General features: G+C 38.7%; 1 protein-coding gene across 1 annotated transcript in view; it reads right to left on the reverse strand.

Moving 5' to 3' along the window:
* Positions 1-15,351, reverse strand: part of tspan15 (tetraspanin 15) — a 43,519-nt gene that overhangs the window by 13,985 nt on the left and 14,183 nt on the right. The window contains exon 4 of the mRNA XM_074613197.1: positions 10,520-10,615. Within this exon, the coding sequence (XP_074469298.1) occupies positions 10,520-10,615 (96 nt within the window). The remainder of the gene's footprint in view (positions 1-10,519; positions 10,616-15,351) is intronic.

A 15,351-nucleotide genomic window follows, 5' to 3' on the forward strand; every position in this document is an offset into this window, starting at 1 on the left:
GGCTTCGTAGTCATTTACTGAGATAAATATTTGATTTGGGAGGCAGAAAGTTAGTTAGAAAGACAGTAAGAGAGAGAACAAATAGGACAAAAGGTCAGACAGTAAGAGAGGACGTGAATAAAGAGAGGATGAATAAATTAATACATATGAAGCTGCTCTTTGACATGATGCCAGTGTGCCAGGAAGTTACTTCCTCGTCTCGTTGGCGTGACTCCACAGAGCGCCGTTTATCCTGCACCGGGTCAGGACCCGAACGAGGGTCACGGGAAGGCAAAGCAATTATAATGTGATTAATGTCTGCAAGTGTTAGACGGTGTAGGTCCAAAAACATCAGCCGACAACTTCACACTAAGTTGCGTGCCGCTGTACCGTATAATGCAATGCTGCAGTAAATTCCATCTTTGGGGAGATTGATTTTAAATCCTCATGAGACAAACCTAAAGGACCAATCTCTCAAAACACCTGTCAAAACCAATGAGACTGCAGGGGACGACTGAAAAGACTATAGAAATTCTCCTTGTCACTTTCAGATTTATTACTGGATTAAACAACAATTTGTTTACTGAAGTTACAACACAAATCAGATTTCATGCATTCATCTTCATCTCCGTCTCACTCAAATACGGTTTCTGTTGGATCCCAATCTGGTGCCACAGATGAACCTTTCTTTACCTTTTTATCTTTTATTTTTCCGGTGGTTTTCTATTGTCTTTTTCACTGTTGGATGACAACCATTCGTCAGAGGTCAATTACTGGGAGACAGTCCCGAGAGTCAGTCGTGTCTCTGAGTCTGAAGGAGTGACTGATTTTGAAGCCAACTGCCTAACTGACTGATGACCGGCTGTTCGCTGGCAAACTGGTTGACTGAGTGTCTAACTGGGTGGCTAATTGGCCAGCTGACTGCTCAAAGTGTGGGTCGCAATACAGAAGTCAGCTCGCCATGTGCTCCCTGCATTCATTGATACATGGCATCCATTAAGCAATGTTGCAACAGATCTTTCATGCGTGATTAGATTAACATTACTTTAATAGTTTTCCAAAGAGTGTGAAACTTCTCATTTACTACCGTTCTACATCCAACTGAAAAAAGACAATTCAACTGGAGGGCTGCATACCAGAACATTGACTTCTTCCTTCTGAGTCTCTGATTTCTGTGTTTTTCCTTTTCCAAAACAAACCTTTTAACCACTAGCTGATGCTCTCTGCAGTTATGTTGGGAGCTGTCTTCTTTCCTTCACAACCCACTCAGTCCAAAAAACAAACCACAATAAAAAGCTTACTGAAGTTACAGTGTCCAAACTGAAAAGGGTACATTTTATACAATCCTAACCTTTATTACCAGTAATACGATTGGACGGATATATCGGCTATCGGATTTTTTTGGGGCGATTTTTGTCACTTTACTTTGCTAATTTAATGGTCTGCCTCCGAAGAACAAGAGCTGTACAGCGGACAGAGAGAGAGACACAGCGGGGGTAAAAACAGCGTGTACATTGACAATGAGTGTTAGTTGCTGCGCAGTGCTGCGTCGCTCGTGGCCAATTGGGACACGGTGTCATGGACATAATGTGAAAAAATAGATATTCAATAGTTAGAATGTTTTTTTTAAGAACGAATATTCATTCACACAACTTTTGGTAATTTTTGACAGCCCTATAATGAACCAGCAGAAAACAAAAGGGTCTCAATGCTACAACTGATCAACTGATCGATCAATTGTAGGGTTGAGACCCTTTAGTTGAGGATGGAAACTATGCAGGTAATCGCAGGTTCTGGTTACAAATACTGTATATTCAAAGAGCAGGCTGTTGAATTTTATAGTAAGGAATTTGTTTTAGATAGATAGATAGATAGACAGCTTTATTGATCCCCGTGGGGAAATTCGATTGCCACTAAGTCAGCGGACACCCAGGTATTTATAGGACTGGACAATTTCAATCGGCTGACCCTTGATTACCACTGGGGAGACCTCCTCCTTCTTCCTTCTAAAATCAATAATCAGCCCTTTGGTCTTCACTTGAGCATCAGAGACTACAAAAATGTCAACATTTTGCGAAAGAAGGATTCACTTAAAAATGATTTATAATGAAAATAGCCGTTTGGTGGGCACAGGACAACGTTTCTCTCAGCAGACAATACCAGCAGCGTGAGCGTACAGAGTGTCCTCTATTTCTCAAACCATCTGAACTGTAGAAAAAACACAATTCAATCTATTCCTGCAGACATTCCTCCACACGGTTTAATTTCCCTCCCTTGGGTTCATCTTTTGTCCCTCTCCTATTTCCTTTGTTTTCCCCGACAGGAGTGTGTCGCTCACACATTCCCTGCTTTATTCCTTACACAAATAAATAATCAGCACCTAAAAAAAACCCAAAGGAACCTGTGCACTGAAACAATCACAAGGTAATGCATTTGATAATTTGGTGGAAATGTATATTTTTGGTTGAATATGGATATATGGACATTTGTGCATATCTACAGTGTCTCGCAATAAATAAAAATAAAAAAATTCTTGCCAGTAAATGTATTTTAACAGCTGACACCACCTTCAACATGTAAGAGTTTGAGATTGTAGTATCTGTACTGCTAAAGAAGGGCGTTACTCCTGACTGCCTCATACTGATAAGCTAAAAAAAAATAAAAATCAGCCAACAGGCCAATGCTTCAGGACGGGGCATCATCATGATCATGAGCATCACATTACCAATGAGGTCCTGTTTACACAAGGATTTATGATGTCAAAATCTATCAATTTGTGCGAACAAGATGTAATTCAAGGCTTCAATTTCATTAAATCGTTCGCATGTTGTGGTTTATTTGTGCGCACAAGATAAGTGTAAAGAGAACTAGCATGACCGACCAGCCTTTCCCCCCGAAGCAAGAAGTGAATGCAGTGCACCTGCTTCATCCACCAGTAACCATGACGTTTTCCAGGGCCCTCCAATTGAATAACTATAAAGTCGATAGCATCCTCCAAGTCATCAATATAATCCACAGGCTCTTAATATCCTCATTATTTGGCATTTACTAACAATAATCTCTTGCAAAGCAAGTTGTCAGCATGTCTTGATAATTCATCCCCAAGCTAAAGTAAAGCTTAATTAAAAAAATCTATCTATAACTGCTTATCTACCACCAAGGACAAGTGTCTCAAGCAGGTGGCGGATGGAATGAATGACAAAATTATCTAAATATTTAAATTAATTTAATTTAATTTCTGCCCAATTAATCAAAATGTGGGAACGATTTAATTAAATTGAGGTAACAAATGATATCTCGCGAGTATGAATTAGTAAATCATAGCCTTGATATATATTTTTTTTCTCTTAATGGCCACTTCGTAATACTTAAATATAATAACACATTTTTTATTTATCTCTGCATATATCTCTGCTTACCAAAACAGTATACATTTAATAAATGTACTAAAATACATCTCAAATTTAATCATATTCTCAATTAGTATGTTTAAATAATACACATTTTAGGAATGTATTTTTAGAAATAGTACCAAAACCAATTTTACATTAGTAAAGGCATTATTTGTGGGAAATACACTTAAAGACAATTAAAAATGTTCTTAAAATCAGTGCACTTTTAGGTAAACTAAAATACAGTTTAAGTTAAATGTAGATTAAATCATACTTGCTGGAAATATGTTGTAAAATTACATAAAATACACTAATTAAATATTACTTTTAAAAGTAATAGAACATTTAGCAATGTATTCCAAAATAGTGCACTTTTAATACAGTAAGTATGATAATGTACTTGAGTTATATTGCTATGTTGATCTTCTTATTAGTAGTCCACTAAAAGTAGATTCACGTCATATTGATAACTTGTTGAATAAAATAATGTGGTTATAGAAATATACTGCAAGTATATCCACATAGTGGGAAAATATAGGACCAAACATTTACATGATAAGACGCCTTCAGAAGGTTTTATTAAACGCCTCCAATAACAGTCTATGTAGTTTCAACACATACTTGTCCACAAACTTGATGAATGCCAAAAATGATCATGCGACACTGAGATAGTAAGGCCCAGTAAGTATATTGTTGCAGTTCAAAAGGTACGTCATGTCTAATAAAATGGAAATGTCATGAAAATGTTTGATGTTGTATGAAATCCTTTAGGACTGGTTAGCTTACACTTTTAGCTTAACTATAGCTCTAAGTGTTAGAGATGCTTTATTGCAAAATCAATCTTCTGTTTTAAAAAGGACACAATGGACAAAATCAACCATTATGTAATCAAATCACTGACAGACTACTACTGCCACAGAATAAGTATGAACCTCCTCATACAATGATACATCGCTGGAGGATAATGGTCTATTACAAGCTCTTGTGAAGAAAAGAGGCAGCAACAGTGGGTCTAATACAACCTGACCAAACAATCTATCTGTTCCCACCAATGTGAAGCCAGCCTCCTATCTGATGGATGGACTCACTTTGAAGAACAAACGGATCAATCAGGGCTTCTGTAGGTGCAATAGCTGAAGCAGGTTTCAATAACAATCAGAGTGACTGATTTGTTCTTCACCTATCCATTTAAAGTAACTTTAATAACACCATACTTCAATTCTGTTCTTTTTGTGACGGGGAGGACATTTTCCCACCGGTTTATAAACTTGTGACAACACCGGTGTTACCGATTACACCAGACATATTACAAGAAAAGATGACGCTCAATATGTGTGGAGCGCTTACTTTGATCTTTAAGCGCTTACTTTGATCTTTAACGTTGGGTGGCTGTGTGTCTGGCCTCTCCGGTAGAGCTTTCATGGTGCTGCGTCGTGCATACTGGCTGTGACTGCTCCGTCCTCCGCATGGTGATGGTCATTAAAGTTATGGTTCCCTTATAGCATTGGGTTTGAATCTGAAGTATTGCCAAATACGCGCTTTTGCTTTTCGCTTCGACATCCGCCATCGTCTTATTTGTTAACTCTCTCTCGTCCTGTGTGAGTGAAATCTGACTCCTCCTACTCTGTGCTTAGACTCCGTACGTATACAGGCACTTTCACTTTCAGTTTGTAGCATCCGTCGTCCGACTATGTATTGAAAACACGCCGCTGATACACGAAAATGAACTAAATGGACTTTATTTCTGTAAAAAAAGCAAAACGACGATGGGTACGTAATGTAATCAGTGTGTGCCCGACCACCTTGTAACACAACTACCGCAGCAAGCCTGGTCGCTACCACGGCGTTGTCCGGTCTAAGAGTTGTCCATGTTTTCATCTTACAACTTTAATTTCATCAGTTACTGCCTGTGTAGGGCGTATTAATGTGTTTTGGTGTATTCTTCTACTTTCCTTTGTTTATTTTTATTGCATTTTCTGTAAATCCTTCATCATATACACATACAACTTGTTTCTGTATGCATTTTAACGTAAAGCACATTGAATTTACTTCTAATATTAAAAGATGTTGTGTAAATACAATTGCTTTGCCTAAATGCCACCAATGCCTCCTCCAAAATGAACTTATAAATATGCATGATCACTTTTGTGTCAAACAACCACACAGCGCTGAGGGAATGGAGTCAGTGTCTCTCCAAATGACTGAATGGCTTTGTTGTTTGCACTGCTGCAAGACCTCTTGATAATAAACCACAAAACCCTGATGTGACGGCGGTGACAACATTGAACGCTGTAAATTCTGATAAAAAAAAAATGGTCTGAAATATTTGAGCTCTGTGGCGTTATTGTGGATTCCCTGAAAATAGCAGTTTCTTGCAATAAGACATCGCAGTAGTTAATATTAGGATTACCTCATAATGTAATTGTGAGCACACAGAAGGCCCTCACTATCTTCCCAGGGTTGAATAAATTGGTGGAATAAATGTCAGGTTTCTGTTAAAATATGGAGGCAAAGTGGATGGAAAGGTCAGCTTGACATGAAGTTAATAAACGGATATAATATGACCTGTCGTTAAGCTACAGATTTGTGTTGTGGCTCCAGGATGAGATTTGGAGGTGCTCGTCAGATTGTCAATTTAGGAAAGTGTCACGGCCACAGCTTGTCTCATTGGCTGCCAGTCACAACACTAATGACTCTGTCAAGAAGGCGTGTCTTTTTGTGGAGACCATTATTGATGAGACATAATGGATGATAATGCTCATCTCTGGAGTATCTTTGTTTATTTTCTGTTTGCGTCTGTTTGTTTGCCTAAATGAACTGAAAATGACTCGAGGAGAGGACTGAGCTGGTCAAACCAGGCAAGTGCGAGCAATGCTTTGTGGACAAGTGGGGCGACGGCAGAAGGCGAGTCAAGCTGACCGAGGTTGAGTTTAAAGCTGGGGACACACCAAGCTGAAGAACTAGAGGGGACGAATGCCACCAGCTGCGTCGCCTCACGTTTACACACATTGATTAAACTTTACTAGGACATGGAAATAAAATATTGGAATTCTTACTTTGGGTGGTGTTCCCCTTTAAAGTTGCCGGTTTGCGGGTCGAGTTTGGGTGGTTAATTAACGCATATTTCTGCGGGTTGAGTGGTGTTGATCGGCTCTCATATCGGGACGGTTAGGTGCGGGTATTAAAAAACCATGACCCGTGCATCACTACTTGATAGGCTTTGAGTGTGAGCATCTCAGAATTGGCATATTTCAATATGTTTGGTTTAATAAATAGTCTAATCGTTTTGTTTGTATAACTGCTGGTGCATCCCCTTAGGACAGCTTCGACAACTCGTTCCGTTTTAGGAAATCATATGAATATGGTCAGGTGTAAGCTGGTTAGCTTTGAGTCTGCTGTTATCATTTAAATATGAAATAATATGGTTACAAATTGAATATGCTGCAAATAGCGTCAACCAAGATTTTCTTTGGGTGACTACAGCCCTAGACTGTGGCAACATTCAGGCCATTGTCTTTACAAACGCAGATAAATCCACAAAGTCCTTTATGTGTGGAAACAGCCTCAATCCCCACTACGGTTTTCTGATTGTTTCTTCCTCCAAGTCCTCCAGGAGAACACTTAAATCATTCCTATAGCAGCACACTTGCGCCAACCAGCAGCTTTACACCATGATAGGATAAATACTGTGGAAGAAGCCAAATGGCTTTCTACCATTACTGAGGCACTGTTTGTTGTTATCAGAGTAAGCAGGTCAGAGAGCCAGCGAGTTAAGATCTTCAAGAAATCACATCACAGGATAAACATTAAAAATCTGCTGCCAAAGCCAGCTGGCCTTCTTTTGTTTGGAGTGATAATGGAGTGGAACTGCTTATAAAGGTAATAAACTACTACAAGTTTGCCAAAGTTGATGAGAACCTCAAAATAAATATGGCAAAGTAATTTTTTTACTGAAATTTTGAACTGTACATGAATATCTTTTGATATCTCTCCAGCAACAACAACTATTCCTGGCAGCACTGAAACGACTGAGACAGATGGCAGAGTCTCTTCATCAATTAAGGGTGCTTTCACACTTTACCTGTTTGGTTCAGTAAAACAAACTCAGGTCTATTTGCCCAGTTAGTGCGGTTCATTTGGGCTGCTGTGAAAGCTGTCAATCGAACCCTGGTGCGGATTAAACAACCGAACCGAGACCGCTTAAAAAGGTAGGTCTCTGGTGCGGTTTGTTTGTGGTGTGAAAGCAAACAAACAACCACAGGATTTTAGCATGATTTCAAAAGCTAAACTACAAATAAATCCATCTGCTGGTCGTGAAATCTGTTAGGAAGCAATCTTATAATTGATCAGTATATATTAATAGGTCAAAAGCTACCGTTACTGGGTGAAGTGATCAAAGATTTGGCTGTTAAATGCCTGATGTTTCAAAAATATCAAAAATATAGTACATCATTAGAGACAGTCTACAACTACTATGGTTTATTGTTGATACTGTCAGCGGGGAACCACCTACCTAGCCAATATCACTTTATTCACTTTAAATTTGCAGTAAAATATTTGTATACAAGCATCCATTTGAAAAACTAGGTATATTAAATTGTTGTGCCTTGGGTAGGGGTCACATTGTTATTATTAAAATAACGATTATAGCATCTACAAGATAAGAGTTTAATGCTAAAAAACTCAGCAGGACTGTGTCAGTGCGATTTGATCAGATTTGATAGACAGTTACCTGGAAAAAAAGCCAACAACCCCACAACTGTAATCACACTTAGATTTGAATGATGTTAAATCTTGTTTGGTGCAGAGAAGCAAGTGACATCCCCTTTTTCCCAACTGAGCCCCGTCCTTCAAACCAGTGAGAAGAGACAAAAACACAGACAATAGAAATCTGTCATGTGTAATCGGGCTGCAACTAACGATTATTTTCATTGTCGATTAATCTGTCGATTATTTTCTCGATTAATCAATTAGTTGTTTGGTCTATAAAATGTCAGAAAATTGTGAAAAATGTCAATCAGTGTTTCCCAAAGCCCAAGATGACGTCCTCAAATGTCTTGTTTTGTCCACAACTCAAAGATATTCAGTTTACTGTCATAGAAGAGTAAAGAAACCAGAAAATATTCACATTTAAGAAGCTGGAATCCTAAAATTTGGCTTTATTTTCTTAAAAAATTACTCAAACCAATTCATTGATTATCAAAATAGTGACTAATCGATTTATCGTTGCAGCTCTAATGTGAACTAACCAGAACTGCTCTAACTTTGACAGAAAACACTGTGATCATGTAGGACCCCGTTGTTCATACTAAGAAACTAATATAAATGCTAGAATTGGACCGCCTTTGCAGACTGGACATCAAACATCAACTGAGGCAGGTGCTTGCTAAACAACCAAATTACCTTCCACACAACAAGAGCAAAGCAACAAGTAACTGCTTTTGGGCCTTCAAGCAGCCAAAATATCATTCAATCAAGACACATTGCTGCTCCGCTGGTAGTGTTGCTGGTCACTCTGCACATTCCTCAATAGCATGTGGCATGTAGCCTGCAGACTGACGGATCGTTTGTCTTTTCTCTTCTGTTAATCAGTGGGGTTTGCTGCAGGCTGCTTCTTAATTTCAATGTGAGATCAGTCTGCTGCCCCCCGGACACGGCATTGGTAAAAAGTTGGTAATGAGGTCTTCAGCTTCAGGCTGTGTTTGGCCCTGTTCACACCTGGTATTAACATGCGTCCTCAGTGATCGGATCACAAGTGGACAGCTTTAACTAGATCTGTTCACACCTGGCATTAGAATGTGTCTCCACATGCGTCTTCAGTGGCCACTTGTGATCCGATCTCACTTTCCCGCTCCATATGCAAATAAACACGTAGTAAACACATGGCTAATACAGCAGCCGCTGTGACGTAATATTACATGGATGTCAGTAGTAATATCCTCCATATTCGTGAATTCTGGTATATTGTATTAACATCAAAATAAAAGGTTACTGTCCCGGCGGTTCCCGGGGATCTCCGCGCCGCCAGTGCCAGTTCCTAGTCTACATGCAGTAGAGCACAGAGGCCGTTTCCTCACTGACAAGCGCCCGTGTCTGCCTGTTTATTCACCTGAGGGGCGCGGTGATCCAACAGAACAAGGCTGGACATCAGATGAGTAGGCGGTCCTTAATGCGGCCAGGATGCATTCGCGTACACACTGCTGAAAGAATGTGGTCATATGTGGCCCAGACCACCTCTGAATGTGGTCTGAAAGATCCGATCTCAATGCATCCTCAATGCGTCTTGAGTGTGTTCACACCTGTACTTAAAGCTGTCCACTTGTGATCGGATCACTGAGGACGCATGTTAATACCAGGTGTGAACAGGGCCTGTGTGGCTGTGATGTACTCTGGGAGCAGGTGCAGAGTGAGGGCTCTGCACAGCTCTCCGATTACTTTGGAAACAACTTGTTGGGATCATCCAAGATCACTACAAATCCTGACTCGACCCAACTTGTTATGCTAAACAGTTGTGTTGTGTGTAAAATATCTGATAAGCTCATACGGACCTTTCAATCCTGTCACCTGTTCAATGTGTCCTTATACAACGGTTTGAATGATATCTTACAAAAAGTTATTCCTCATTTTTCATGCGTTTTCCTACGAATACGCACATGTCAGTTTATGCTTGTTACATGCATACAGTCTTTTCCAAATAAACTTCGGTCTCACAGGAAACATCTTGGTCAGGTTTAGGCAACAAAAATATTTAGTTAGGTTTAGGAAAAGATCGTGATTTTACAATAACACAAGAGGTGGCGTAACTTAACTACAGAAGTTACGTCACAAATAAATCAACGCTGACTTCTAGTTTCACACGTGGTACGAACACCGGTCTCCTGGTCAAAAGTCTGGTGTTTCTTTGACCCACCCATCCACCCCGACCTCCTCCCCAAATGGAGTTTGTTGCTTTTTTTATACTTCTACCATGGTTTGTACTTCCTGGTTCACAATTACGTGGATTACATAAAAATTGATTTCATGGGATATATATGAATTACGGTGCATTACATTTCGTAGGTATAGCTACAAATGGTGTATGAGAACAGCCTGCCCTTGTTCAACAGGAATGTTCAAATGACAGAAAACTATGAGTGACGTAACCTTACCTTCTCCTGCACGAAGTCCATGATGTTTTTGAAGTCCAGGTCATCGTAGTAGTTCACTATGCCTCTTCGGATGTTGTTGTTCAGTACCTCCACCGTCTGTAACAGAAAAACAAACACAAGAGAAACAGTTTGTGTGTGTTAATGGGATAAAAGAGAGTCATGTTACCACATTTCCACGACAGCTGATCTACAATCAATGTGTCAGACCGGCAGCTCTACAGAGGAAATGCTCTGATTAGTCAAGGTGACTGATCCACTGAACTGGAATATTAAAATATGACAGTCTGACAGCTCACATCTGTCAGTCACAATCTGGTGCAGTGGGGTCACATTAGGTTAATGCACTAGTCCATCCAGAGGCTACAATAAATATTTGCAACTTGGAACTCCACTAAGTAGATTCATGAAGGGCTTTTTAGAGAACTAATCATTTATTTCACTTCACTCTTTGTTTGGGATACATTATTTACATTTCATTGGAGACGGGGGCTTACCCCCTTCAGGCTTGTCGATGCTCCGTCATTTCTCGCTTTAAACCAACGATTATTAAGGCTCGAGACTGTTCCCTCCCTTCATGAATGTCACAGAGATTAATTTCTTTTCTTCCTCCTTTGAACGTATCAGGTTTTCAAGGTAAATCTTTAGGGACAAGGCCGCCGCCACATTTAAACCACATTACAATAAGCAGATGTATTGGAGACTTGGAGTTAATCTACTGAGGAGTTTCCCTTTGAAACAGAAGATACTGGACCATTATTAAATAAGTCATCTTAAACAAAGTGTTCATGGAAATGAGGCGCCGAAGAGAAGAAGGCGTCTTTCTAGAAATCTACTTATACGGGAAATTAACTGAAATCTTATTCAAATGCATTGCCATATCTTTTTTAATCTCAAAGTAAATGTGACACCAGTAAAATAAAGATGTGACATATTAGAAGCTCGTTTTTTTAATTATATTTAAAAAAAAAAAAAAACTGCCATTAACACACTGAGATGTACAATTCTTGTTGAAAATTTGGATTTTCTTTTGGCAAAAAGGCATAAACATTAAAATGCACCACACAATATTACTGAAACAAGTTATTCCAAGACAGGCGATTATTATGTCTAATGTAATAGTCATGTAAATGAGATGATTGAAAGCATTAAAAAAGAGGTGTAAAGACAGACTGATAATCAAGCTTTTCCCCTCAGAGCCACATTAAGATATTCATGAATGACAAGACAACTGATAATGAATGAAATGTAATGAACATCTCTGTAGAGAACTGTCATAATCATACTCATTTGGCTCCGTAATCATGGATCACGGTCGCATGACCACATTAGCACCTCCTCACTCCTCAAGGTGTGATTTTTTTCCTTTGTAAAGTCTAATGACCCAATAAATCCATTCTTTACAGAATATACATAAAAGGTTTTCATCTGACAAATGTAATATGAGGCACTTTGATGCTTCATGCATCGTCGGTTGTAACATGATCTTCATGTAAATGAGATGAAGATAAAACCATTTAGAGAGACAAATTGCTAAATTTGGCTTTAGTTTTATTATGTTCACTCCTTTTACAAATGACTTCCATAATAAACACAAATGAAAGAGACAAAACAAGAAAAAAGTTCATGATGATGAGTAGTTATTCAACACACTGGGCTAATTTAGCTGCAGCAGGCGCATTACAATCTGATAAAGTCGGTTGGTGTAGAGCAGCAGGTCAGTGAACTGAGAGAGAGAGCGGCGTTGGTAGGAACAAAGCAGCGAATCAGAGAAATAAAATGTTATCTTTTGATTGTTTCATGGTGGTTACGATCTAAAACACAAATAATCACACAACTAACTCCGCACACCTCAGTAGAGCCCTGCGGGAAGTTACCGAGTTGCCGGATTTTGAATTAATGCAGCCAAAAGGCAGGCTGACCTCTCCCTAGTGTGTGTTCCTCGGTCAAACTGACACACTGATAGCAGCACACAACAGTCACTGCACACAGCAGAGGAGAGACAGAGGAACAGGGGAACTCACAGCGATGTAACAAACCCGTTCTCATCCGTCAAATACGGCCGCAAATCATCTAAAGGGGGACTTGTGCCCATCGATGTATAGCCTAATGCTTGTGCCTTGCTTGGTATCACAAGCCGACGGACGTGACAAAGGGGTGATATTTGAACACCTGAACAGGCTGCACACCCTGCGTGCTGTTATTGGCTGGGGGGTTACAACCCCACGTGGGGCCTAAAGGCTGTTGGCAGACGCCCAGAAGAGTCCAGACTAAAGCAAAATAAGAAGAAATGAGAAAATAGAGTCAGAGGGCTGCAGGGTCTGCAGAAACAGACACCACACACATCTAGTGGGGCATAAGTGGTGATTGAAAGGGATTATTTTTCTCTATCAGTCTATACATTGTTTTTTAGGAAATGGTTGCATATTATACCTATAAAGCAGTTTCATGCAGTTATGTGAGTTAGAGAATCATAAGAAAAAAATAATTTGATTTCACTCCTATAAAGAATCTACTAAAGGAGGTCACCTATTATAGGCACTATTTGTCTTGTGCTTACCAACAATTTTTGACGTGTACAGCAGTTGATAATAAAATAACATAAAGCTGCAACGATTAACTGATCAATTTTTTTTATTAATCGCCTACTATTTTGAAAATCAATTTGTTGAATTAATTAATTTATAATTTATTTAAATTAATTTATTTTATCATTTATTTTTATTTAAATTAATTTAATTATTTTTTGTTTGTTTTAATTTTTAATTGATTTTAATCAGTTTGAGTATTTTTTTTAAGAAAAGAAAAAGTCAAAATTCTCTGATTCTCGCTTCTTAAATGAATATATTCTGGTTTCTTTACTCCTCTATGACAATAAACTGAATATCTTTTGAGTTGTGGACAAAACAAGACATTTGAGGACGTCATCTTGGGCTTTGGGAAACACTGATCGACATTTATCACCATTTTCTGACATTTTATAGACCAAGCAACTAATCGATTAATCAAGAAAATAATCTACAGATTAATCGTCAATGAAAATAATACTTAATTGCAGCCCTAAAATAATACTGGCATTATGATTTGAGAATTTTGTCCACAAAATTTTAAGTAAAGTATATTTGTATGACAGTAAGTTGGAGTTTATAACATACACACTTGCTTTGCATTAAAAGGTGAATTACTGACCCTTCCTCCCTTAAAACAATCTAAAACTGATTCTCTACCAAAAAAGCACAGAAAAATGTCCATGTTTTGAGATCTTTGATGAGCGATGAGTTAGCACCATCACTGGTGACAAAGGAAGCACTTGTGAAGAGGCAGCAGGAATAGTTTGGCTTACATTAAAAGTAGATTTACAGCAGCGGAGTTCATTGTAGTTCCAATAACGCGGCAAATGAGAGTGTTTTTCACTGGCAGCCGGTCTAGACTCCACATTCAATGTGTCAGTCATTTAAAATGCCTAATCAATAGATAGCTTCCAGTCTTTATACGTCAGGGTTATTTAGGGTCTCTAGGTCACGTTAAAGTCGTTCATTCCTGTCTTTTTCCCCCCAAAGCATTGTTCATGATTGCAACCTGAGGAAGCAGCTGGTCTGGTCACCACAGCATAAAAACAACCAGTCATGCTGTGTTAGTATGCACGGGAACATTATTGGATATTATTGCAAGGAGGGAAATGAGATCCAAAACTGAAGACAGAGATAGGAAGCAAGACAATGGGAGAAACAAAGGAAGGATGCCAGAGGAGGTTTAGGAGAAAAGAGATATTAGAAGACAGAGAAGAAAGAAAGATACAGAAACACAAAGACGGGTCAGAGAAGCAGAACGTTTCATCAGCGTACTGATATCATTTAAATGATAAACAGATCAGTTCTGTGATTATACCGTCCTTATACCATTTACTGACTAGAAATATGAGAAGATTTAAATTTGGTGTAACTGAAGTCTCCATTTAATGAAAGATATTATATTATATCAGCTTATTAACTTGTCTAAAATATGCCATTTGGGTTTTATAAATGAGAATCATAATGACATAAATGTACTTTTATTTACTCTAACCCACTAAATCCTGCTATTTTCTATTAAGTGTAATGTAATGTAGTTGGTCATGGTTCATTCAGTCATTGTTCTGCCCTGAGTGCGTTTAAAATGCTGAAAAAAGACCAAGTTGACTGTTAAAAATGCGTTTGTATTGTTATTCTCAGAAAAGATTGTTGAGCCTGGAAAGCTGGAAAGATAGTGTAAACAGGAAGCGGGTAACAGGAAGTAGGAAGTATAGAGGAGACCTGAAAACAGAGAAAGAACATGGGTGCAGTTGTGTAGCTTCTCATGTTGAATCCAGTGTAATCCTGCATATGAATCCATAAGTGATATATGTTCTTTACATGTTTGAGAGTTGATATTGATGACTTTGATGGGCATTTTTCTAAGATTTGTACAAATGTAATAACTTTGTGTTAATGCTCATAAGACAACTTTACCGCTTATACTTACCTGTTACATACCTATTGAATTTATAAGTTAATGGTAGGTTGTTTATATTGACCTGTTTTTGTAATAGCAGTTCATTAAGTACATCTTTTGTATTTTCTTTTCTAGTTTCACTCCAATTCAATGTGTCATCCTGACTTGACCTGCTGTAAAAGAAGTCATTAAAGGGACTATTTGTAACTTTCAGAAATGCTTCTTAACAGCGACACCTGTGGCCGTGAAATCAACGAAAGTCAGCGTCGGGCTCGCGCTTGCTCGCTCTAAATATACCTGAACGAGCATCGCTCAAAACAGTGAGGCGACACACGTCAGCTAAAACCACAATATCACTCTATATT

The sequence above is a fragment of the Sebastes fasciatus genome, chromosome 2 (genome assembly GCF_043250625.1).
Source record: "Sebastes fasciatus isolate fSebFas1 chromosome 2, fSebFas1.pri, whole genome shotgun sequence".
Taxonomy (NCBI): Eukaryota; Metazoa; Chordata; class Actinopteri; order Perciformes; family Sebastidae; genus Sebastes; species Sebastes fasciatus.